Source organism: Marmota flaviventris, chromosome 3 (genome assembly GCF_047511675.1).
Source record: "Marmota flaviventris isolate mMarFla1 chromosome 3, mMarFla1.hap1, whole genome shotgun sequence".
Classification (NCBI taxonomy): Eukaryota; Metazoa; Chordata; class Mammalia; order Rodentia; family Sciuridae; genus Marmota; species Marmota flaviventris.
Window position 1 is genome coordinate 76,837,747 of NC_092500.1, and position 27,761 is coordinate 76,865,507.

Genomic DNA, 27,761 nt, shown 5'->3' on the forward strand with positions numbered 1-27,761 from the left:
AGAAAAGAAAAGAAAAAGAAATAAAAACCCCCAGTAAAATGTTAAAATGCTGATCAAAAAGTAGCTCAGAACTATCCTAGTTTGTAATTGTTCCCTTAAGGCAGATACATACTACATTTTTATATGTTCAAAATTGGTAATGAGTTTTAATTTTAATTAGTTTCATATCTTATCAAGGGAAAAGAGCACCATAAAAATCTTACTTAAAAGAAGGTTAAATAGGCCAGCTCAGATTAACATCAAAACCAATCATCAACTGTTTTGTGCTAAATGTTAAACTCTTACACTTTAATTTCAAATAATCTGTGTAACCGATTTTATAATTCACAGAGGTCTTTTATAATTTTTTATGTAAAACATTATGTGAGAGTTAATAAAAACTGAAGAGAGAATAATAAAAGGAAAAAAATGATTAAAAATCCTTTTCTTACAAATGACAAAATTGAAGTAGTTGGTAATTTCTGGCTCAGTTTCCAAGTTCTCCAACTTTGCGAAAAGTTTAGGGTTTCATAATGTGGTGATGTAATGGTGATTAAGAGAGGGAGCCTTGGAGTTAGACTAACTAAATTTCAAATCTTAGATCTCCTATTTGTGTTGTGTAACTTTGGGCATACGATGATCTCAGTGCCTCAGTTCTTTATCTATAAAGCAAGGATAATGACAGTACTTTAAGCTACCTTTTTAGAGGTTATTATAAAAATTATATATGTAAATACTTTAAAACTTGGCATATAAAATTCAACAAATTTTAATTGTGGATTGCCAGTTACTTGTGATTTTTTTAAAGATAAGCACACTCAGGCCAAAATGATTGCTAACTGTGCTTAAATGTAATAACTATCCCTGTGTTTCAAAATATAACTACAAAATTTTCCATATGCCCCTCCTTCACAGGTGGAGACTCATTCCCCTTCCCTTGAGTGTGGGCTATACTTAGTGACTGGTTTCTAGCAAATTAAGTAGAAGTAATGGTATGCCACTTCTTAAAATAGCTTATGAAAGTCCCTTGGTGTTTTGTCCTTGTCATCTCTCTTGGATCACAAGTTCTGGGGGAAGTTAGCTGCCATGTTATGAGAAGCAGCACTGGGAGAGTCAATCTGTCCTCTGATGAACAGCCTTGTGAGTCTTGGAAGTAGATCCGTCAGCCTTGTCAGGCATTCAGATAACTACAGTCCAGGCCAGCATTTTGACCTCATGAGAGATCCTGTTCAAGAGCCACCCAGTTGAGCAGTTTCTGGATTCTCCCCAGGTGTGAGACAATAATTGTTTATTGTCTTATGCAACTATGCAAAAGGGCACAACTTTGTGCACCATGTGTTATTCATAATAATTATTAGTTTTATTTGTGGAATGGGAAATAGGAGAATCAGATGGAATAATGACAAGAACATGGAAGGTAGATAAAGCACTACAAGTTGTCCATCTGGGTACCATCCCCAGAATCAGAACTCATTAGTATCATATTCATTTCCCTTGAACAATGTGCATATGTTTCTTCAAATATTTTTCCTTTTACTTTGTCTTGATGTTTCCCACTCCAAATTATCATCCCTCTGATCCCTTCTCTAGTTGGAGTTATCAGTTGTAATCTGAAAATTGTCCATGTGGCATATATTTTACATTTTTCTTTCTTTCAGTTAAAATAGATTAAAGTTATACATTTGGAATTTTTTTTTCATTTTAATGTATGTTCATTGCATGCATTTTTGAAAAAAAATATAGAATAGGCTAAAGAATGAAATGAAAATCACCAGTTATCTAACCACCTGGATGTAACCGCTATTTTGATATTCTGCTTTTCAGAATTTTGATATGTTCATCTCTACCTATTTATCAACATATGTGAAATTAAGACAGTATTCATTTTAGAATGTGTGATATTCTGTTTCTCTTAAGATTAATTTGAATTTTCTTGTCTATGCATTTTATATCATTGTAATATATATTAATATATTATTGAACACTTTATTATATTTTTGTTTTTATAAAGTCTACAAAAGAATATCTCTTAAAAGTAACTTTATGTATGTCTGTGTGTATTATTCCCTTTTTTTCATTTGATATTCACAGAGACATTACTTTTTCTTTTGGTACTGGGGATTGAACCCAGGAGCACTTAACCACTGAGCCACATCCCCACTCCATTTTTACTTTTTATTTTGAGGCAGGATCTTACTAAGTTACTTGAGGCAACTTTCTAAGTTGCTGAGATTGGCTTTGAACTTGTGATCCTCCTGCCTCAGCCTCTTAAACTGCTGGGATTACGGACATTCACCACTACACCTGGCTGAGACATTAAGTTTTTAATTTTTTTGCCCTCTAACTTTCTACAGAATGGCAACCCTCAAAATCCCTACTGTGATGGCATTGAAGGGGTTATGGAGGCTTATTATAGGAGTCTGAAATCTGTCCAACTGTATGGGCCAACCAACTTTGCTCCTGTAATTAACCATGTGGCAAGGTAAGTATAGAATAGAGAAGGTATTTATTCCAGTGTAATGGATGATGATATTTTTTGGAATGACTCCACACATCAAAGTTGCTTTCTTTAATATACCTCTAATAAAGTGAGGAAAAAGTTAAAATGGTGGTGCCCCTATTAAGCTCTCAGGATACTTCGCTGAGAACTTTACATCAGAATGTTAAGTGAAGAAACATACACTAAGTTATGTTAGGACCTGTCTTTGTTCAACAAAATGGAATTTTATTTAAAAAAAAAAAAGCTTTCATGAGAGCAATAACATGATTGATGATGAGCTCAACTATGTTAGTCATTCATACTTAATGTCATGTTCCATAGTAGCATAGAAGTAATGAGACTGAATTCAATTAAGACAACAATTTGAAGTTTTATGATATATATAGGGCACATTATTTTAACTTCTGGAATTAATATAGTAGTTAATTTTATAAATTCCCAGTGCTTTACCTATATATAGTGCATAGTACTGAGATCAGAATATAATTGCTTGTGACTCCATCTATTACATGTTCTAGAGAAAATGTTAAAAATCTGAAAATCTATTTATACTTATTTACCATTTTGTTCATTAATGCAAAAAATGAGTTAGACACTGCCTTTCAAATCCCTAAAATGTTTCACTTGAGCCAACTGCAAATCCTATGAAGCTCTGTCTTATTTTGAGATAATCAAAAAGGAATATCTCTATGTCCTTTCAAATATGTAACCAAAACTTGAAAAAGTATCTCATTCTCACCAGTTTATCAGTGTACAAAGGTCATATGAAACTCTAGTTCTCTGAAGGTTCTGTTGCTTTACCACTTCCCTGCTGGACATGACTAAAAATTTTAATGTGTTCTACTTTCCATTATCTGGGACATGGACAAGATGCTAAAGTACCCCTGCACCCAAAGCTGACCTCAGTGGACCTCCCCAGGGGAAACTCTACCTCGGAATGACAGTGATACATTAAGGAAAACTCTGTGAATTTTACCCATTAGTTTGAATTTTTCTAACATTTTATCTCTAATCTGTGCTAAAATGTGAATTTTACATCTCAACCTTGTACATACACACAAAAAATTTAGTTATAGAATGATACTTATTCTTATCTCATATTTTCTGTTTCTATGGCATGCTATTCTTTTCTGTTCCCAATTCAGATTTTGGCCCACAAAATTCATATCATAATACACTAGTAGGTCATTACCTGTAATTTGAAAGACATATCATACCTTATTATATTAGCCTGGATAAGAAATGTTATACATACTACAATTTCCTAGTTTTTTTGATGATTTTTTTAAAAAAGCAGAATCAATATTATATTAGTACAAGACAAATTTTAATTGATTCATATGACCTAACAGATCACATTTTTACAAAAAAGGTAAGACAAGAATGGCAGAACTTATTTTGTGTGAATTCCTGCTAGTTATTATAATTGTCTTCATCAGTGCTTACAAATTAATTTTAAATTTTTCTTGTCCTGGTATATCTCCATTATAAAAATTAAAATTACAGACACAAGATTTCTTGATACATTTGTATATACTATTTATAGTATTCTATTGCCATTTTATGTTTTGCCCAGCATTTTGTAAATTCTCAAATATAGAGGTAGTTGCTAGCTAAAGCTTTTAGACTCTTTGAAAATAAGACATAATCTAATAATTCTTTATTGTTATTTTTTTAAATGGAAGAAAATGAGAAAAAACAATAAAGATGCTTTTTATGAATCATCATTTCTTTTCAACACAATAGGAAATGCTGTGTATCTATCTCTTATTACAGATCTGTAAAAGAAATACCTTTCTTCATTCTCTTATCTTTAAATGTTATGTTTCAATTGTTTTTAAATTTTTATTAAAACATGCATACAATTTGTCTCATCCAAAAACTTTATCAACTACAAACAAGGTACTATTTTTTCTACATCAAAATAAGTGCCATACCATATTTAAAATGAGTGTGACCTTTACTTATATATAATTTCTTATTCATCACTTGTAACTGCATTTCTATAGTACTTAGCACCATGTCTATCATATAGGCAGTAAGTAATCAACAAATACCTAATAAAAGAATTCTAAATATACTAACTTATTGCTATTAAAACTTGTTTTAAGTCGAGAAAATATTTGTATATACTTTGTCCATTTGTTTCATTTTTTTTGAACCTTCAGAAGTATATTTCTTAAATGAGGAAAAGCTTAGTGGCTTTTTATCATTTCTATTGGCATTTTTGAAGAATGCTTATTCTTCTTAAGAATGACTTTAAGCACATGCCCATTTTGGGAACTGATCTTTGCGTAGTAAGACTGCTGACTTACAATATTAATGGGATGACAGACCATGAAATAGAGAAGACTCTAGATATCAAATTTGTAATATTCGAAGGTTTTATATGCTTTTCTGAGGATTTCCAACCCTCTGCTTCTGATTTCCGGCTTTTTCAGTTATCTTTTCCCAAAGCTGGCCAAGGAACAATATTTAAAATGATGTAAAAGTTCTACTCAATATCTATTAATGCCTTGTCATAAATCTAAGTGCAGATATCTTAGCTAGGCATTCAAGAACTTCCAATATCCAGCCACTTCCCACCCATCTGACTCCATTTTACTTCACATTTTCCCAAATGTACCACAGTTCAGTCACAGTGAATCATTGCTTCTGCTCTGTGATATCATTCCATGTATGTGTCTATCACAACACTTACCTAATTTAATGCTGCTCTATTGTCACATGTAAGTAGATATTTTCCACATTGAAGGTAGGAACTGTTTATTGTGATTAAATTATATACTTATGTGTATATACACAGTAGTTTGCATATACTGAGAAATCCATACCTGTTTAATTAGCTAAATATTATACATTATGAATGTATTTTAATTAGCAAGATTATAATTGAAAACTAAAGAAACTATTCAATATAAATGCTTAGTCTGTCTTAATCACTTGTGGAAAATGTGATTGTGATTGATACCGGCCCTATCGGGTTTCTGCAACAAATAAGAGACATGTAGAAAAAGGTATACATGTAGAGATGTAGTTCAAAGAATTGACTCAAGCAGTTGTAGGTGCTGGAAAGTGTAATATTTATAGGAGAGGTGGACAGTTTGGAAACTCAGGTAAGCTGATACTGCATTCTTAAAATAGAATTCTCTTTTTCTAGGAATGTTAACAATGTTACAATGAAATTACATGGCTACATTAGATAGGTTAGAAATGCTAATCTAAAGCTTAAATATATCATCATGTTAATTAATATTATATTGTAACATAATTGTGTGTTTATTATTATAATTGTATGTTATGTAATTATATTACATATTATATCTAACTGTTTATATATGTTCCAAATCTGGGACAATAGGACAAAACAAGTTAAGGCCTTCAACTAGTTGAACGAATTTCTTTCACTTAAAAGTCATTTGATTGTAGATGTTAATGATATCTACAAAATCCCTTCACAGCAATGCTTAGATTATAATTTGATTAAATAACTGGGTTTTAAATCTAGCCAAATTGACACACAATACTAATCATCATATCTACCAAAGAAAGAAATGTTTTACCATTGTTTTGCAAATTGAAAGCAAGTTTGAAATTGGAGAAATAATTTTGGGGGCTTCCATATAATGACCTTAATAAGTGCTTAATATTTATTATGCTGTTTCAATTTCATTAATTAATAACAGTAGATAGAAAATATGAAGGAAATTATGTGTATGTAGGTATTCCGTTTGAATAAAATGTAGTTTTAACTATCTCATGATTAATCACAGTTTCTTCTTGGCTATGGTAACATATTTCCATTCTTATTTTTTTAAAAGTTTTGATTCATCTAAAATTTTATGTCAATTTTAAATTTTCTGAGATGAATATTATGTACTGGTATATTTTTAACAACTTAATACTTCAAAAATAAATACAGTGAAAATATCAAATATATTTCCAGACTACCATAAAATTTCTCCATTTTCTTTACTTGACATAGATATATTCATTGTTTCCTTTTAGCCATTTGTTTCCACTGCCTAATAAATTACTTGTTTTGAGGCACTATCATTTCTGTTTTTAAAAAAGGGATCTAGCTGAGTGTGGTGGCACACAACTATAATCCCACAGGCTCAGGAGACTAAGACAGGAGGATTACAAGTTCAAAGCCACCTCAACAACTTAGTGAGGCCCTAAGCAATTCATCAAGATCCTGTCTCAAAATAAAAAATAAAAAGGGCTGGGGATGTGACTCACTGGTTAAATGTCCCTGGGTTCAATCCTGGTACCATAAAAAAGAGGGATCTATCAACTTCTGTTCTACTGACTTTTTTTTTTAATATCTTTATTTTATTTTTATGTGGTACTGAGACTCCAACCCAGTGCCTCATGCATGCTAGGTGAGCGCGCTACCACTTGAGCCACATCCCCAGCCCCTCTACTGGCTTTTTATATTTATTTTTTTTCCTGATATTGAGAACATTGCAGAATCTAGATAATTAGTCAAAATTAATTTTCATTTTTGAAAAAAAAATGACATTTTTATTTTGGAATTTCCAAATTAATTTATAGAGTGTAGTCTACTTTATTTCTTCCATATGATCAATAATAATAAAATCTAAACAATCACTATTGAGCCCGTGCATTATCTCAGTGCTGCAATATGGATTATTTCTTTTAATCTTCATAATAACTCTAGGAGATTACAATAGTGTTATTGTTCCTATGGTACCGATAATCAAGTGGGTATGGTGAGTGGCTAAGTGTGGTGGAGCTAAAATTCCAACCTAAATAGTCTGACTTCAACTCCAGTCTGTTCTGACATCTTGCCTCTTTAAACCTTTTTGTCACTGCTACAGAGGTAAAGACACAAAAGGAACTGAAGCAAGGCTACCTGTCATTGTGAATGTATTTGGTCATTTCATTACACAGGCAAAAGTAGTTTGGGGTGATGACTTGTTAGCATAAAATTTATGGTTCCTTTGTTTTGAAATATTTAAATGTATGCATTCCTTTACTGGATAGTAGGAAGATTCAATCCATTGTATAAATCATAACCGAGTTCCTTAAGTAAAACATTCCTGAGCCAGTTTCTTGTCTTCATGCCCTCTCCATTCCTGTGAACTAATAATAAGTTGAAATAATGTTTCACAAAAATGAGCCAACAGTTTCTGAGCTTTTATGTGAACAATTCTAGAAACTTGGACAGAAACTCCAAAGAAATATGTTTAAGTTCCACAACCCTGACAAAGCTAGCTTTTCTCTCAGATTGATCATGGTAATATTAATATATAAATTATAGATTGGCTATGTTTGAGAAAAGGCAGTGAGGTGACTTTTAATGCAAGTTTTAATTATGCGTTTACTGAATGATTCATCATCAGGTTCTGTTAAGGAACAAGCTTCCTTTAAAATATGATCTGTTCTGCCAGTCCATGTATCTGTGTCACCTCCTGGAAGAGGTATCCAGGTGTGGCCAGCATAGGCTTTCTACTTCATACATTTCTGTAGCATATTAAGTACATATTTAAGAAATACTAAGTAATACTTTTAAAATAAATGGCTAAATTAGAAGAAGTGGTAGTACAACACTGTATTTGTATAAAATTTAGATTTACTTACAAAGTGGAACACTATACCACTGCATAGGGCAAATGCCATAGAAACAATAAATAGTTTAAAAACATTGACTTATGCTGCTGATTGTGATAAAGACTCAAATGGATTGGATGCTTTTCTATAAAATAATGTAATTTATTCTCAGGTCAAATGATTTAGTGGTGGAAGGAATCACATAATAAAATGAGTGCATCTTTCTACAGCATAAGTTTTCCTCAAAGTTAAGAAATATAAAGCATTAGTACAATTGCATATATACTATGAGTGCAAAATTCCTATGCATTTATAAGATAAATAACAAATTTAAGAGAAATTCACAGTTTACTATGATCTGCTTCAGTTGCTCTCCCCTATAAATGGGGAGAATTATGAATGTGATCTCCTCTTAGACATATATACTGGTGAATCAAAAGAAAATCAGCCAAGTTACTTGAAGTGGAATTTTTGATGTCAACTTAATATTCAATTTTCTGTATTATTTTTGAACCTGGTAAAAATTCACCACTACTATTTCTAACCTTCCTTTAATTACACAAAAGGTAAAACTCCCATGTTTTAGAATTAGGGCTAGTAAGAATGCTTTAAAAAATGTTGCTATTTAAATAGTAAAAATTGAATTCCTAAAAATGCTCACCATTTCTAGCAGTCAGAGAAATGCAAATCAAAAACACCCTAAGATACCATCTCACTCCAGTAAGATTGTCAGCCATTATGAAGTCAAACAACAACAAGTGCTGGCGAGGATGTGGGGAAAAGGGTACACTTGTACATTGCTGGTGGGACTGCAAATTGGTGCAGCCAATTTGGAAAGCAGTATGGAGATTCCTTGGAAAGCTGGGAATGGAACCACCATTTGACCCAGCTATTCCCCTTCTCGGTCTATTCCCTAAAGACCTAAAAAGAGCATGCTACAGGGACACTGCTACATCGATGTTCATAGCAGCACAATTCACAATAGCAAGACTGTGGAACCAACCAGATGCCCTTCAATAGACGAATGGATAAAAAAAATGTGGTATTTATACACAATGGAGTATTACTCTGCATTAAAAAATGACAAAATCATAGAATTTGCAGGGAAATGGATGGCATTAGAACAGATTATGCTAAGTGAAGCTAGCCAATCCCTAAAAAACAAATGCCAAATGTCTTCTTTGATATAAGGAGAGTAACTGGGAACAGAGTTGGGAGGAAGAGCATGAGAAGAAGATTAACATTAAACAGGGGTGAGAGGTGGGAGGGAAAAGGAAAGAGAAGGGAAATTGCATGGAAATGGAAGGAGACCCTCATGGTTATACAAAATTACATACAAGAGGAAGTGAGGGGAAAGGGGAAAATAATACAAGGGGGAGAAATGAATTACAGTAGATGGGGTAGAGAGAGAAGATGGGAGGGGAGGGGATGGGGGATAGTAGAGGATAGGAAAGGCAGCAGAATACAACAGACACTAGTATAGCAATATGTAAAACAGTGGATATGTAACCCATGTGATGCTGCAATCTGTATCCGGGGTAAAAATGGGAGTTCATAACCCACTTGAATCAAAGTGTGAAATATGATTTGTCAAGAACTATGTAATGTTTTGAACAACCAACAATAAAAATTAAAGAAAAAAAAATTGAATTCCTGAGTAAAGTTGTGAGATTTCGTAAAAGTATTAAGAGAGTAGGTTCCTAACTGCTTTGGATTGTTTCCCATTGGTTGTAGCACAATCAAATTAATGCACCTTCCTTAACATCCAGCATCAGTTGTTCATATTCTCTTCATCAGTCTAGAAATTTACCCGTCATTTTATTAGAAGCATGAATACATATTAGTTTCAGTAGTACCTAAGAAACTAGTAAATACATTTTTTTTATTCATATGGTTGCTTACTCTCCAGTCCAAGAAAAAACTTGTTCACTGGGATGATGTGCTATTTGTCTGCCCTGCAACCTGTTCAAACAGGATCCCTTGGGGTCCTTCAGATTGGAAGGAATTTCATTGGCCGGTCAATAGAATTTTTTTAAATTCAGTAATTCTGATAATTTTTTAGAAACTTGGACCGTAGTTTTCCTGTTCACTATATGTCTCTTACAAGTACCAGTGAGTGTTTGCTTGGATATGGACTGCATACAGGTCAGGCACAGAACTCATAAAAATTATCTAGTTGACAATATTGACTACGAATCTAGAATGAAGAACAGGAAAAGACGAAATATAGTAAAATGTAGCAAATTCATAAAATCTGCCTCTGAGTTATTATTTGGTGAGAATTCTGATAGACTTTAAGTACTAGAATGTTATTATTCTACATGTAATTTTTTTCCGTATTATAATTTTCTTCCCATTTTTCATCAATAACGTGTGTATTAAGAACTTGAACTGTGGGTATGTCAAAAGGCATTTCTTCTATTACAGTTTTTTTATTGAAGTGAAATTTCTATTCTATAAATTAACCATTTTAAGGTGTACATTTTAAAGGTATTTAATATGTTCACAATGTTGGTGCAACCATCACCTCTATATTGTTCCAAACAGAAATCATTTTATTATTATATTTATTTTATTATAACTTATCAAATTTTATTATATATTGAGAATCATACGTGTAATTCTTTATTACTTCATCCAACAATATAGAGATGTGTTATTATCTGATTTTTCAAGATAACAAAATACAGTTCAGACAGCTCACATAATTTATTGAAGATCATAATATGTTGCTTAGTCAGGACAAGTCTATTCCCAAACCCTTGTGTATCCCATTGTGCTAAACCAGCCCTCATCTTAGTAAAATTTTTATTAAAAACAAACTTCTAAGGCATCCGTATATTTCTGTGTGCCGGCAGGCACTAACATTGCTGTTATTCCAGTGTGTTATTTCAGAAAAGTGTTTACATAAGAGTTTGCATTGTGTAGACTTCTAACATGTCTAAATATTTTCTCAAGATTAAAAGGTTTGTTTACTGTGTTATTTAGCAACCATCATATGGAGATAGAATGTTTTATTTACCACAGTATTCCTTAATTTTACAGATATGCTTCTTCTGTGAAGGATGGTTCCCAGTATTTTGTGCTCCTGATTGTTACAGACGGTGTTATCTCTGACATGGCTCAAACCAAGGAGTCCATAGTTAATGTGAGTAGGGATCTGGAGTCTTGGGCTAAGGAATAGCATGGGGCCCCTTAGGTTGAGAACAGAATCTATTTTAGGTGACATAACAGTGAAATAATATGCCCATACCTTTGCAGCAGATTGCATTCTTAACCTTATCCAGGTAATTCATGTATATCTTCACTATTGATCCATAAGGACACGTCTGGGTAAATAGTTCAACTGGCATAAAATTCTTGCCTTGAAAACAGAAAGTAGCAGTATTAGCTTAATGTGTGTTAGTGTATATACCTCTGTTAGTTGATATAATTGTATGCAGTGTTATGACTTGTAAAGATTATTTCTTAACATTTGCATTCCAGTTACAGAATTGTGCTGTCTAATTCTATAGAACTGGACTTGATTTTTTCCTCATTTTAATTCTTAATTGTATGTTTAGTTTTTATTACTATATATTTTAAAAAATTTTTATAGTACTGGGGGTTGAACCTAGGGATGATTTACCACTGAGCTACATCTCCAGTCCTTTTTATTTCTCATTTGGAGACAGGATCTTGCTAAGTTGCTAAGGCTGGACTTTATCTTGCAATCCTCCTTCCTCAGCCTTCCAAGTTATTTTGATTACAAGCATATACCACTGTGCCCAGTTCTGTTCTAAATTGTCTATAGAAGTCTTTATTTACTAGATGATAATCTATTAAATCATATCCACTTTTACTCACCTTCTATACCTAGGCTTGGCAATGATTGGCACAATGTAGACATTTAATGAAAAATTAGTTTTAATAAAAACACAGAGAAATACAACTGTTTGGTGTAAGAAAAAAAAAACAGTTACATGTGGGGAAAATCAAATGCATTATAGATTTTCTTAGAAAAAACAAACAAAAAGGTGGTAAAGGCAGACAAATTTATGTTTATGTGTTTTTAACTAGACATGCTTGAAATTTATCAATTTCCTTGATGCTTTCTTCAGCGGCATTAGTTTGCACTTTAAAATATGGACTTAATAATTTAGGTTTTAACTAACTGGACATGATGCACTGAGAAACAATTATTCATAATTTATTGACCTTCAGACTGAAAATGTGTTTGCTATAGAGTGCCATCTATCTGTTGCTGGATCTCACCTTCTTGCCATTTAAATATTTAAGGTGATAATATAAATTAAGTAATACAAATGATGGAAAAACATCAAACATTCAGTATCCCTCACAATTTCCTGGATATTTAATACATAAACTAAGAATTCTGAAAATTATTTTCTATAGTGATAATTTATTTTTTTTTCCTCATTTACTGTGAAAATGGCTTTTTCTAACCTTTGGTATAAATGAAGTAAAATATGGTAGTACTATTTCATGAATCTGGCAATAATTTGGTTCCCCCTATCCCTTAGCAACTGGTAGATCCAGGGAGGAGAAAGAAAATGAAAAACCAACTAAAGACACCCAGCATCAGCTTAGAAAGATTTTGGCTGAAAATAGCAATGAAAGTGTATGTTCCTTGGTTTTGTATAGAGCTGGTTATTCCTGAAAAAATGCTCTACTGGGTTAGCATACTTAGAGAGTTTGGAAAGGATAAGAGTGGAATCAAGTATATCATTCTATTAATAATTTTGGATACGTTTAAAAACTGTGTTAATGAACATCTGTGAAAACATCAAATCAAACTCAGAATATTATTTTCTTCTTCTTAATAACTAAGTTTCTCAATTGAAAGCTAATTGTGTTATTTTTTCCAAAGGCCTCAAAACTTCCAATGTCGATCATTATAGTGGGTGTTGGACCAGCTGAATTTGATGGTAAGTAGTAAAATTGCAATAGCATTCCTTGGAAATCTAATGAGTTTGATATGTCAAGCTCATAGACTTTTATTGTGGTTGTTTGGGTTTGGATAAAATTTCCAGGTAGACATAAAAATAGACAGTTCATGATGATGTCTGTTAAGGTAAACAAAGTAAAAGGTACTGTCTTCCAAATAGGACATTCTCTCCCTAGTTTTCAGATTAATTCAACATGTAGCTTACCATTTCATTAGCGATAGTTTATACCTCAAAATAATATTTAAGACTGACAGGGTGATAAATTGAGTTTTAGTTCCCGAGGCAAAACACATTCTGAGTTCACTAAAAACCTTTAAGGATGAGCACTAAATTAATAAATCATCAAGTTGTGAAAAGAAATGTTAAATAAGCATAATATGTTAATTTAATAAGTTTCCAGACCCTGGCTTCTTGATAGACATAGTTTTATAAATAGAGAAGTGCTGTCATGTGAAAGAGCAAAGTAAAACGAATTGGAACTGACCAGCTGAAATTTAATGAGACCTTAGATGATTATGCTAAATTGGCTCATGAGTGGTTTTCTTTGTGGACCCCGGCCTCATTCAAATATCAGTTAAGTTACAGGTGTTTTGTAACTAGTGATCTGGGTAAACTAGGCATAATCTATTTCTAGTCATCTGGTGAATTCCTTTTAGGAAACTGTGCTGAACAATAGTGTGACCATAGAACATTCACCTGGTTCTAGTATTTTTATTAACAATGGCTATTTATTTAGCCCGGGACTTTGGAAAAGAAAATACTTTTAGAATGTTTGGAACCATCCTTGGTAAGTTACTGGTTAAATTAGGCACATATGTGGCTCATTTGAGTATGATTATGACCGGGTGATTCTTGTTTAATCAGCAGACTCCCTGCCTAAGGATAGTGCTGATCTGTCAGTCTCTGATACAGCACAAGGGGCAAAGCTATCTGGCTGACTCTGGATTCCCTTAGATTTTTTGCTTGACTGATCATCCTTTTCATGATCATTATCTTACAGTTTCTAAAGCAAAAGTCATTTAGTCCTGACTGCTACTGCTTCTGCTAATATTTTCTCTCAGTGTTTGCATCAGCTTACATAGTACTTCAGGCGTGAATTTGAAACACCTCTCTGGAGCTAGGAATGCCTTCTTTTCCATGCTTGTGCACCTGATAACGTGCAGTAATCAGTGATGGACTGTGATTCACAAACATTACTGATTGCTGAACTAAACTCATTTTTTCTTCAGCTATTGTTTGCTTTTAGCTCTAACGGACTCACCACTCATGGGTACATCTCAGGTCTCCAGACACCTATAGAATTTTGCTGTTAAGTGTATGACCTCAGTGATAGTCAGCCTCAGTCCCTTCTTCTTGTTCAAGAACCCCCACACATGGTGCATGACTACAAAGCACTTTCCTGATATTTTTGGTCACGTATTTCTATGAAGAACAGCAGGTACAACCATCTGGACACTACCCTCATCCCACAGCCACATCTATTTATCTTCTTTTTTCTTTTGTTCCCAATGAATTTGTTATGTTTTGAGGTATAATTCATCATTTTCCTCCCTGATTCTGAACTAATTGGAAAAAAAAAAATATTCAGGCATCACTCAGACCAGCATATCAGCTTATATTACCAGCAATGCAGAATTTGAGATATAGGGTTATCCTGTGAACAGAGTTGGACTTTCCATTACCTTTAGATTAAATGACCTCGTTGTTATCTGCAGATCTCCTGATGGGGTAGAGCTTTAGCTGGTAAACATTCCATAGGAGAAACTACATTCATTCCAAGGATAGGGGAAGTCAAGTTTATTTCTTTCTCCTAATCTTAGTAATCCTATGACTCACTCCTCTCTCAGCATGTGGTGGTTACAGATAGAAAGGGAAGTTACCTTCCGAGTAAAATCCCCTCCAGGAAATTAGACTGAAACTTTCCCTGGGGAACATGTGAATATGGAATTAGTATCATGCAACACCTGGTTTCTATATTCACCAGAAAGAACTTTTAATAGGATGGAAAACTTTCAGGATACTCAAGAGTACTAGAAAAGTCAACTATCCTGTTAGGAGACAATAATGCATAATATAGAAAAATCTCTGACTTACAGTCAAATTACTGCTATCCTATCAGAAGAGCCTCTCTTGTAACTTTGAAATCTACCATAGTATAAATTTACATTTCATATATTTAATCCAGCAAAGTAAAGACTGAAATCCAAATTGCAGGTTATATCTGTTAATCACATAAGTCTACATCTACACAGTTTTAATCAGAAAGACATGGTTGGCATGAACAAGAAATGCAAAATTTTCTATCTGTTCTTGAGAAGAGAGGAAATAAGAATAAACTATTAGATTAGTGAATATTCTCATTCATTTATACATATGTGTGTGCAATGTGTATATATGTGGGGGGTGGGGTGTGCGCGTGCGCTCAGGATTGAACTCAGGGCTGCTTAACCACTGGGCTACATCTCCAGCTTTTTAAATATATTTTATTTAGAGACAGAGTCTTGCTGAGTTGCTTAGGGCCTCACTAAGTTGCTGAGGCTGGGTTTGAACTCATGATCCTCCTGCCTCAGCCTCCCAAGCCACCGGGATTACAGGCATGTGTCACTGCACCCAGCCATTTCTATATTTTAATAAGAATAGTCTTAAATGCTCTTTGTAATTTTCCTTGGTGACTTTCCTATCCAATATAAAGCACCTTCATTAATAAAAAATGATTTCTCCAAATATGATTTCTTTATCCTTAAAAGACATTCAAAGAGTAAACTTACAGCGGCATCTGGCCATCAGCTTTGATGAAAGTTGGGGAAGGAGTAAATAGAAAGGATTCTAAATTCATTTTTTCTCATGGCTAGAAAGAAGTGCAGGTATGTCTCTCCTGCACCTCTTTCTGGGCTGGGATACCTGTAGGGAATGGGACTCATAATCTCTGCCTCCTTGAGAATAAGATGGTCTGAAAACCTGAAGAGTGGATGTGGCCCCTCACTACTTGCACACCATCCCTTCTTCTTCTCTCAAATGCAGAGCCTCCGGCTCTTGCTGCCTGAAACCTTTTAACCCAAAGGGCACATTGAAAAGTAAGATATGCTTAATAAGATCTCATCCTTTTATGGATTACCTGAATTACTGTCATTGTCTTCATTAATGATAATGAAACATTCTCAAAGACAGATAGATATTGTAGAGGACTGTGGAGGTGAGACCTAGATTATCACTGGATTCTTGTTTCCCATTTTAGAGTGAGCACAGGGTAATTATTGTAGCTTATTAATATATTAGAGAATAAAGGGGAATTTTCTGTGATTGCTGATCTGTCACTATCAATGTGCAGTTGTTTGTTTTGCACTGGGGATTGAATCCAGTGGTCCTATATCATTGAGCTACATCCCGATCCCTTTTTATTTTTTTTTTACTTTGAGACAGGGTTTCACTAAATTGCTTAGGTCCTTGCTAAGTTGCTAAGGCTGGTCTCAAACTTGCAGTCTTCCTGCCTAAGCCTCCCGAGTCACTGGGATTATAGGTGTGGCCACTGTGCCCAGGTATAATGTGCCATTTTGTCTCAAAGTAATAATGAAAATTATGAAAGCTAACCTAGTTGAAATAGGAAGTAAGTATTGAAAATATTTGAACATCATATTTATATCCTAAGAAATAGCAGAGAAAATATAGGTCTTTTGTATTTTAAATAAGTTCATTAACTTATTATTGATAATGTATACATCTTATAAAATTATGACTTGTGTGGTATATCTAAGCAAAGTGTTGAATGCTTGCTCTCTGATGTACGTATTAGTGTTACTTCAGCCGAAACTTTGACTCACAAACATATATAGAAAGATAAAATTGAAAACAATGTTTTTTTAACTCAAATACATTATCCAAGGACTGAAGAAAATAGTGAAGAGGTGGATTGTATTCTGACTGAGCACTATTTTGTTTTGGGGGGTAAAGAGGCAAACATAATTGCAAGTGGCTCTCTGGAGTCTGGTGAATGTCATGTGTATACAAAATGAATTATAAGTAATAGAATTATACTTTAAGAACAAATTAGCATCCCTCATGTAATTAATTATTTAGAAAATTCTCACTGAAAACTTAATAAACTCTGGAAAATGTTCTTAATCGCAGCATGGCATTCTATGCCACCAGCTGCCCCATTATATCACAGCATTTCCAAATACCAGCTGATCTATGCAATGCTGAAATTACTTCTTCACCACCACCACCAACAACAACAAAACAGACTTTATAAAAACCTAACTATGCGATCAGTATAAGGACTGATAAAATGTCACTTTATTTTGTAATTTATTTATAAAGTAAAAATTGGACAATGTGGACATATAGCTTTGTTGTAGTTCCGATGAGAATGCAGTTTAACTTGGCATCCAGAATTCTAAAATTGCTGCCAAATTTCTTAAATTAGAAAGAAAAATTAAAATTTAATGGGCTAATATTACTTGCCCAATCAGTCATAAAAGCATGTAACTAAAGTTTAGAACCTATAGAAGAGAGAAATGGACCCAAAGACTGTTCCTGAATGTACTGGCTCTGCCTATCTCTGAAAGGGCCATTCAAGGTCTTGTCTTGCTTTTATCAAAAAGTGGTGTACTCAGTCATGTTTTGTGGGAGAAATAAATGAAGAGATGAAGGTGGCAGGCTTGCTGTCATTACATAGAACATATTGCTGTGTACATATATATATATATATATATATACTGATGTCTTACTGTCTATAGTTTTAAATTTTGATAAAAATATACTGAATAAATCATTGATTGTATTTTATTTTTAAGCAATGGTTGAATTGGATGGTGATGATGTAAGAGTCTCCTCCAGAGGAAAATATGCCGAAAGGGACATTGTGCAGGTAAGAAACTAAGCAGAAATTGCCAGGTGCCGTGGTGCATGGTTGTGATCTCAATGGCTGAGGGGAGGCTAAGGCAGGAGGTTCATGATTCCAAAGCCAGTCTCAGCAAAAGTGAGGCACTAAGCAACTCAGTGAGACCCTGTCTCTAAATAAAATACAAAACAGAGCTGGGGATGTGGCTCAGTGGCCAAGTATCCCCCAAAAAAGTACCCCCCAAAAAAGAAAGAAGGCGGGGGAGAAACTAAGCAAAAATTATGTTTTGTTCATTGTGAAGAGCCCATGTCTGCTATAATTTAAAATAAGCAACTTACTTAAATTGAAATCAGAAATTTTAGGTTCTGTTTAATTAAGTTGGTTAATTCTCTGTGAGATGTTATATTAAGCACTTCTCCTCCTTCAGGTTCATTGGTATAAGTGGAATTACTAATAAGTGTTTTTCCTACTTTACTATTTTCAGAAAACATCATTGTGACCTTTAGTAAAATCAAAAGCTAGAAACATAACAGTCTTTTAAATGATGCCTGTTTATTCATTCTTTAGTCCTCAGGAAAAACTAAGTGTTTCAAAACAGCTGACATATATCCAGATTAAGTAAACATAGTAAAAAATGTACAAATAAAATAGTTACAAAAAGATTATAATTATTGTCACATTTTCCCCATAGATTATAGTAAGGAAAGTGGAGAAATAGATCTTAAAATTACATATATGTAATATGTGTGTATAAAATATATAACAATATGTTATAGTCATAAGTTTTACATATAAAATGTTAGAATTAAGAAATAACCTAATTTATATACATACAGAGATATGAAAAATTGTGGTATATATGTGTAATAAGAATTGTAATGCATTCCACTGTCTTGTATTTTTTAAAAAATCAAAAAAAAAAAAGAAGAAATAACTGCTGACTACTATTTGGGGAGTGAATAGAATGAAAACATTCAATAATCAAAGATTCAGCTAAAATTTATAACTGAAAGCAAGGAGTTAATTCAACTAAACAGTTGCATATTTTAGAGTGTCCATACTTTTTAGGTTATGCAAAGGGGAAAAGGCCGTGAAGCACATCTTTTAACTAGGAAATGAAGAGGGTCTTAGTATTATTTAAGCACAGTACATAGAAGTTTTTGGATGAACAAACAATGGACTTCAGTATTATCTCCAAAATAATCAAACTTATATATTTACCTATATTAGAGCTATTCAGAGAATATAATTTGGACTCATTCAGAATTTGGTTCAAATCCTTACTTGTGATAATTGGATAAACTCTCAAAATTTCAGTGTTCTACAAAGCAAATCGCATTGTGAAAATTAAGTGAGATGACTTACATAAAATATATTTCTGAACTAGAAGTCACTAAAAACAACAAAAATGATTAATATAGTGAAAGAGAAAATAATGTCAGTTTATAATCAACTTATGAATATGATCATGTAAAGAGTAAATAATGTTCCTAAAGATTAAAAAACACTTTTGCATTAATTAGTAAAATCAAATTTTAAAACAGAAACAACCATATAAGTTTTTTTAAATAATTAAATATGATTTAAACTTCCACTCTAACATAATTGGTAAAGTAAAAAGCACACAGATATACAATAAATGATTATAGACTAAAAGCATCTGAGAAAGATGACGTGTTGATGTCATCTATTTAAGAATCTCATGGTGTTTTTTCATAAACATATAATTATTCACCAACCTCATCAGTATAATTATAAGTCCAAGTAATTACGCACTTTATCTAAAAGCTTTCTGTAATGTCCGGCTCACAGTTTCCAAGAAATCACATTACCAGAGGGAAGTATGAATTTGAAGTCATTTAGAAAGTGTCATGTTGCTGTTGTAATGAATTGTTATGAAATTAGCAAGGGACACCTTATATCTCATAGTTCCTTCTAGATGATGCTTGAGAGAAACTTAGTATACTATTTCCTCCCCCAGGAAGTAGCCAAGATTGTTCATATCACTAAGATTTTCTTTAAAAGAATTGATATGTGAGTGATAACAAAGAGTTATGCCTGCTTGCATTTATAAAAACAATGTCCTTTATTATGCAACTAGGCTCTCTCAGTGGATTTACTGCATTGAGTAGAATATTAAGATAGGACCCATATATCTGTGAAAGTACAATTTTGACACGATCTTGAAGAAGCCAGTAAATCTCTAGTGGCCTTTGTTTCACTGTGTGTGAACTCAAGTTCCTTCATCTTTGCTCTTCCCATGATGAGTCTCAGAAGAAGTAACAACATAAAATACTTGTTGTCTACCAGCATAGACATATGTTAGTGTAATTATTTAAGTTTCCTGTTCTTAAGAATCAGAATCCTTATAACCAGTCCTTCAGTGATACTGGGATCCCCAAAGGTTTTGAACACACCTGGGGATACAGGCAATCACTTGAAGGATTCTGCCACAAAACGCTGAGCTGAAAGAGTAGAGCATTCTTAGAGACATGGACAGGAAATTACAGTATAGCCAGCAAATGAGGAGCCCCCTAATGACAAGGGACATCTTGTTTTACATTTCATCATTCAGTTAAGGAGATTTTATGCACTCTTCCTAATTTCACAGAGATGTTCCTCAATGGGGATTGACCTTTTCAAAATAGTAAGCAAGCCAAACATTTACATTATGTTGAAGAACTGGCATCTTGTCTCACATCTTGAATAAGGTTAAATATTCCACCTTCAAAGCTTTCCATGTCTTCCCAGCCTTTGTAAACTGCTTTAAATGAGTTATTTTCAAGAATAGAAGCATTTTTGAATATTTAGAATATTGAGGTTGCAGGGGCACATCTAGGATAATATTGTCAATCTTCCCTTAATATTGTCCATCTCCTCTTGGCCAGAAAATATCTATAAACAAACTAGCTAAACTATTACCAGAGAACAGGATCCATTTAGACTCCTTTATTTTTTTCTCTTCTTTCCATTTCTTACATTTTGAAGCTAATCATGTTAAATAAACCACAAATAAAACAGATTTCTCTAGTAAACAAACAAAAGCCTAGGACTACAAATAATATGTAGTCGAGGTTCAGCAGAGAGTCGAGGGAGTCGAGGATAGTAGATTGGGTATTTATTTTTACATCAAATCTTCAACAGCTTCTTCTCCTAGTAGAAATTTCTAACTCTGACATGCCTTATGTGCTGGTCATGGTACAGCATTACATAACTCCCTCCTTAATTAGCTTTATGAAACAGGTACTTGGATTACTATATTTTACAAAAGAAAAAAAAATGAGTTCAATTTTCTCTTGTCCATAATCACACAGCTAACAAGAAGTGGAATCTGGATTTAATTCTAAAATATCTGATTGTAATATTCTGAAGTATTCTGTATAACTTTGATTCTAAAACATCAACATAGCATTTAAGAGTCTCTATAACCTGACCTCAGTTTTCCTCTTCAGCTAAATACACACACAAACATACTAAATTTTATGTAGACAAATTAATTGTACTTGTACCACACAATTTCATAATATTTACTCTTATTCTGTTGTCATTTTACCTCTGATGTCATTTGCTTCCTCATCTGTACTGATGGAAATCTTCTATTTTAAAATTTTCCTCTGTCTTACCCTCACTCCCACACCTGAACTAGTTTCCTCTTCTTCACTTTGTTCCCGTATCATCTTATATCCTCCTAAACATGCTAGTTCCTTTTTGCCTACAGTCACTTGCACATAAAGAAACTGTGCACTAAGTTGGGAAGCTAAACAACTATGCCAGGTTGCTTAAGTCATAAATTGATAGGTCGAGATTTCCAACACCATTCTGATTCCCAAACCTGTGTTCTATGATAATATGCCTACTCCCTTAAAAAGCAAGATTCTAAACATCATTGGGATCTATTCCCTTTTTCAGATTTCTGTAGTAGATAATGGGTCAAAGTTGGATTAATTTAGATTCAAATAATGATACTTGTTACTGAGAGGTAAGTTAATTAAACCCTCTTGAGTTTCAGTTTCCTCTTACATAAATTTAAAATATGGATAGACACTTGTGAAAATTAAATGAGGTATTATACTAAAAATCCCTTAGCAGAAGTCCTTCCACTGAAGAGCTGCTCAGTAAATACATTAATATCAATATCAATTATTATCATCGGCTAGTGTGTTGGCACAGTCTGATGGGAAGGCACTTGTTTGTCACTATTTCAAGTAGCTGTACCTTGACACATGTAGTGAATCTCATGAGTGATTATGTCTCATTGCCTTGGGATTCAATTTCATATGACTATAATATAAACAGTAAGCAAGATGAGTTCCTGTGGTTGTTATTCTAAAACTTAAGTGAGTTATTTCCTCAAGTCATATATGCAAAGGCTTTTTATTTGTTTGTTTGTTTGTGCTGTGGGTTGACCATTGTGAATAACTCAATGCCATTATTCCTAGCTGCATGCAGTTGCTGACCAGCATATCATTTCCTGAAAAATTATATTTAAATCATATTTTCCATTAAAAGGAGAATAATAACCTTGAAGGCTTAGACTTGAAAATCACTAATGGAGCTCTGCACAGTAGGAACAATCAAACAAAATTGAGCAGAACAGCAACTAAAAACCCATTTGCCCAAACTAATTCCAACTTGTTTTCACAAACAGGCAAAGCCAGCCATTAGAGCAGCCGTGTGGAATGTTTTCCTTATACTTGTGGATTTTGAGAAAAGGATGTAGAGTATTAAGGATACCATATTTGTATAAAGTACAGAATGCATTTATTGATATTTATCATATGAATGTAATAAATTATTGAAGAGTGAAAATTTATTTATTTATTTATTTATTTATTATTTAAATTGAATGTTTTAAGGGTCCAGCTGAATTAATGGTCAACCTGCAGCCACAAATGTGTGGGAATTTTTTTGAACAAGAAGTCCCCAAGTTGAGGACTCAGAAATGAGGTTGAAAGAGAAAATAAAGAGAGTGGTCTGAGTAGTTTAGTAGGAATCTCTAATGGTAGAAGGCCATGATCCATCTTCCAAGAAAAATGAGGGCATATTTCATCATGAAAACTACAAAATATGACACTAATAAGAGGTAAAGGAAACAAAGAGTCATTTGCCATTTTCATTTCTTACTTACAAAGTGGACTGAAAAATTAAATGTTCCTTTGGAAAAGATAGAGATCATTTAGGTTAGTGAGGAGAAAGTTTCCAACTTCTTTTTCTACTCCCCACATATATGTAGGATGAAATGTGCTTCTGTGGAGGACAGTGACTTGCTGGGACAGCAATTCTCAACCTCGGGCTCAAGTGGCACATTAGAGTCTATGACCCCAGCTGATATGCCTAAATTATATGATTTATATATTCCCATGCTTGGTTGAAAAGAAGGGTTTCTTTCTTACCCATCATTTATAAGGAGACTTTACAAATCTGTATAAGTGTGTGAGATGTGAGAACAGTGGCTGGGAACCTGTAGTTGTGACATTCTAGAGAATCATAAAAGTCTGAAATGAATTTTAATTTACTTCAGTTTTAAAAACCTATAGATCCTATAACACCTGCTAGTAAGATGAAGAAAAAAAAACAAGTGTTCAACATACCAAAATTCTATGAATTACTGTTTTAGATTAGTTGCTATTGTACTTCCATTTAAGAGAGAGAAAATATAATAGTTCTTTATTCTCAATGGTTGATATGAGTGTGAATAGAAAGCTGTTGAGAAAAGCCTCATATTTATATTGATAACTCAAGGAATGAACAAATGGGTGAATAGTATTAGCAATGATGATAATGATAATTATCACATATGGTACATGTTATGATTGAACACTGTCTTAAACAATGTATATGTTAATTTATGTAATGCAACTACCTAATGAAGTAGATGTTATATATATTATAGTTATTTTATATAAGAGGAAACTGAGGCAATAGTGGAACATATCTTCCCAAGTCCATGCAGGTAATGAGTACCAAAATCAGGCTTCAAACCTAAGAAGTCTAATTCCAGAGTGTGTGATAATAAAGGGTTAAAAGATAAGTTTCATGTCCATGGTATGATAAGAGGTAAAGAATCAAACAAAACTGAAAGACCAGAGTTGAGGTAAGACACAAGCAGATATGATCTCCCCTTTTTCTAAAGAAATATCCACTGTTTTCTATTTTCCCGAAATGAACATATTAGCTACACGTTTTCAAAAAACTAAACCTTTAAAGAAATAGTTTAAAAAATAGCTATATGTATACTAACTGTATTAACATTCCTAAATGTTAATTTGTAAAATATCATGACTTTTAAAGTAAGAATAAAATAACTGTAACTGCAATTGTAATTTGTTTCCTCTTAATCCTTACCTACATTGATTCCTATTTTCTCACTGTTCTAATTCAAGTTTCAGGGAGAATGTAAACTTTAACTTTTTTTTTGTCACCTCTCTGCTTTTTTGTTAAAAATGTCAAGTCTTATGCATAGCTAGATAATGTGACATCACAAAAGTTCACACCCTCCCTGTTCTCAGCTGAATTACGTTCACTGTTAAGTTTTTCTTACCCTGACTTAGCTACCTTTAGGGGTAAGAGGAAGATGTGTCACTTTTCTATAACACTGATTTGAAACCTGCTCTGAGTTTTCCTCCTAATAGCAAAACAGGATAACATTTTAGTGACAAAGGCATGCTTCTGCCTATAGCGTGACTTCTTTTTTTTTAATTTTATTTTTTTAGTTGTATATGAACTCAATGCCTTTATTTGTAATTTTTTTTTTAATGTGGTGCTAGGATTGAACCCAGTGCCTCACACTAGTGACTCAAGTGCTCTACCACTGAGCTACAATTCCAGCCCAAACATGCCTTCTTTTAAAGAGAATGGAGTATATTTCTCCTTTTAAGAGACAGCTTTCACTTTGTTACAGACATTACACCTGCTATTTGATTTTTCAAAATCTTAACTTGGTTTACTATAGCAATGTGATCATTTTGTGTTTCCTAACAATAGTTGTTTTTTAATTAATTTATTTGTTCTAATTTGTTATACATGAGAACAGAATGCATTTCAATTAATATCACACATATAGAGCACAATTTTTCATGTCTCTGGTTGTACACAAAGTAGAGTCACACCATTTGTGTCCTCATCCATGTACTTAGGATTGCTTAATGATATATATATTTTTTTACATTGAATTGAGTAATATTTGCTCCTTATGTTGCATCGAGTAATACTTTTGGATCGGAACTGAATTAGACATGTATTTACTCCATTTGATAGGAAACTGAGCCCTAAAGAGGTTACATGTTCCGTCCTTTTGGGGCATCAGGCTGGATATAGAATTCAAAACTGCAGAACACATGTAGCAATATAATCAGTGTGTCAGGACCAAGTGGCATTAGTTTTGCAGGAAAAAGAAAAGAAAAGAATTGTATCCCTTTTTAGATAAAGTATATATTAAAAGCATTTGTTTACTATTATAGTTGCTTATAGTGTATCAAATATTTTTAAATGTACTATTATCATTCATCTCCTGGTTATCCTGGGCTTCCGTGACTCTCCTCCTACCAAATGTTTATATGTGCTGATTTTTGTCTTTTATAGAGATTATGAGCCTATGAAATAATTTTCTTTTGCCGCTGTTTTAGTTTGTGCCATTCAGGGATTACATTGACAGAAGTGGAAACCACATACTGAGCATGGCTAGACTGGCCAAAGATGTCCTGGCTGAGATCCCCGAGCAGTTTCTCTCCTACATGAGGGCCCGAGGAATCAAGCCATCACCCGCGCCTCCCCCATACACCCCACCTACACATGTGTTGCAGACACAAATATGACTGTGCCCCCAGATGCTCGTGTTACCTACACATCAGTCAGAGCTGCTGAGTCAATGCTTTGTGCCTGGTGCTCTGCAATGAACCAGGGATCAAGATACTTCTCTCAGTTTGGTTTCAGCAGTACTAGTTAACGTGCTTTCTTGGATCCAAAATTAATTCTCTTCCTAAACCAAAACTGTAAATATGATTGTTGCATGAGCAACAGAAAAGATGTTTAAATGCTTGAAGCAAAGTACGGATGTCTTCTCTGAATCTTTAATTTTTTTTTTTTTTGACTGAACAGCTAATTTCCAATGTATTGTTGGGAAAAGCACAAACTATGTTTTTAACTCAAATATTGTCCTCGACTGCTATATGTATAGGAGAGCAGTCTCTCTGTATCAATGTTTACATGTTACTACTTTTTAAATTTCAATACTTTTATAACTGTTCTTAAGAATAAGAGTTTTGAATATTGAATCCTTTGTCTTCTAAATTGCAATAGTTATAATCACAAGAGCAATATCTCTTTGAATGACTGTCTGGACAAATACATTTGCAAATAGGGAAAGAAGATACTCTGTATTTCTCAGAAACTGAATTGTCTTAAGAAGGCACATCTGCTTAGTAATTAATTTTTCTGCAATGTTTGCCAAGTATGGGAGTTTAAGATTAGCAGATGTCTATCCTATAAGAACACAAATTTTCCCGGTTCTAAATTTAGACAGCAGTCAGTTTATATTTTGTAACGCTAAGTAGAAGTAATAAAAAGTCAAACATTGTGAACTTTAAATGCACAGAAAATACATTATGTAAAAAGTAGCATCCTTATATTATAATGCTGTTTAGAAAGACTAAAAACCAAGACTATTTAACTATGAACCATGTAGCAGATGTTTTAAACTTTTTATTCCATTATATCTTGTCTAGATATTTTAATTCAAAGGGATACTGGCTCTCTTGATTGGAATTCCTTGTTCTCACCATTCCACTTTGCCACACAGGGTGCACAGGCTGGAGTCTTTTGTGAAATACCCAGTTCAATATATACAACTATGTGACTTAGTGCACAACACATTTGTGAAATAAACTACTCCTATATACTGATCTGCCTGTCCACAATTAATTGTAAAGTTTTTGCATGTACAGTTTTTACAAGAATTAAAGTTTTGTGAAGTTGTGTCTAAATTAAAGCATTTCTTTAGAACAAATGGCCTTAAACTCTCACAGAATTCCTGGAAATGATTGTGAATTGCCTTCAAAATGTAGAGAAGTGTTTTTATTTATTTTTCTTTTGTGTCAACAATGCAACTGCTTTATAATATTTTTTCCTTACCTATACCCTATTTAATACCAGGTTTATTTCTACTGTACGTGGTTCTCTTTGTTCCAACTTGACCTACGGTGACTTTTATAAGCATGAAACTATTTTACTGAAAAACAAACAAACACATTCATCCACATATCTAACGGAATCAATGGTATATAACTGTAATATTAAATTGTCCATTTTTAAGTCTGTATTAAAATCTTCAAAAGGATAACTATTTGCTCTGTATGTTTCATATATGGGTGACATGAAGTTTCCTCTACTCAAATATTTATGTCAGTCTAATTTATTAACCTGCAGATTTTTTTATTTACTTTCATTCATCCTTTCAGAAAACAAAAAAAAAATAAACATGATCAATATTTTCTTCTTGTCAAACATCAGTTACTTTTCTTTGGACTCACCAGAAAAAATAATGCACATGTTCTCATCTAAATAATAGTGTACACAGACAAAGTGGGAATAGATGGCCAGGAAAGGAACAATCTCAATTACAAATCTTACTGTATGTGTGGCTGAGAATAATCAGAAATATATGTGATGCTACTTCTCTATGTAAAATTACAAAATGTCTAGTATTGTCTCTTCATTGGCCAAATGAAGAAACTAAGACTGAAAGGATTAAGTGATTTGTGTAAGGCTAATCAGAAAAGAAAGCTCATTGCTATTGTGAAAATATTTGTTATACTCACTTCAGTTTTTGAGTGGCTATTAGGTGCTGTGCAATGAAAAAATTCCAGGAACACCTTGCATAAACTCAAATGCATGCTAGTTATTGCATCTACAAACTAGG

General features: G+C 33.2%; 1 protein-coding gene across 1 annotated transcript in view; it reads left to right on the forward strand.

The window, feature by feature from the left end:
• Cpne8 (copine 8) overlaps positions 1–27,182 on the forward strand; it is a 204,357-nt gene extending 177,175 nt beyond the window's left edge. Inside the window, exons 16-20 of the mRNA XM_027934231.3 lie at positions 2,334–2,461; positions 11,102–11,204; positions 12,927–12,984; positions 17,799–17,872; positions 25,471–27,182. Coding sequence (XP_027790032.1) covers positions 2,334–2,461; positions 11,102–11,204; positions 12,927–12,984; positions 17,799–17,872; positions 25,471–25,659 — 552 coding nt within the window. The 3' untranslated portion in view covers positions 25,660–27,182. The remainder of the gene's footprint in view (positions 1–2,333; positions 2,462–11,101; positions 11,205–12,926; positions 12,985–17,798; positions 17,873–25,470) is intronic.
• Positions 27,183–27,761: the final 579 nt, after the last annotated feature.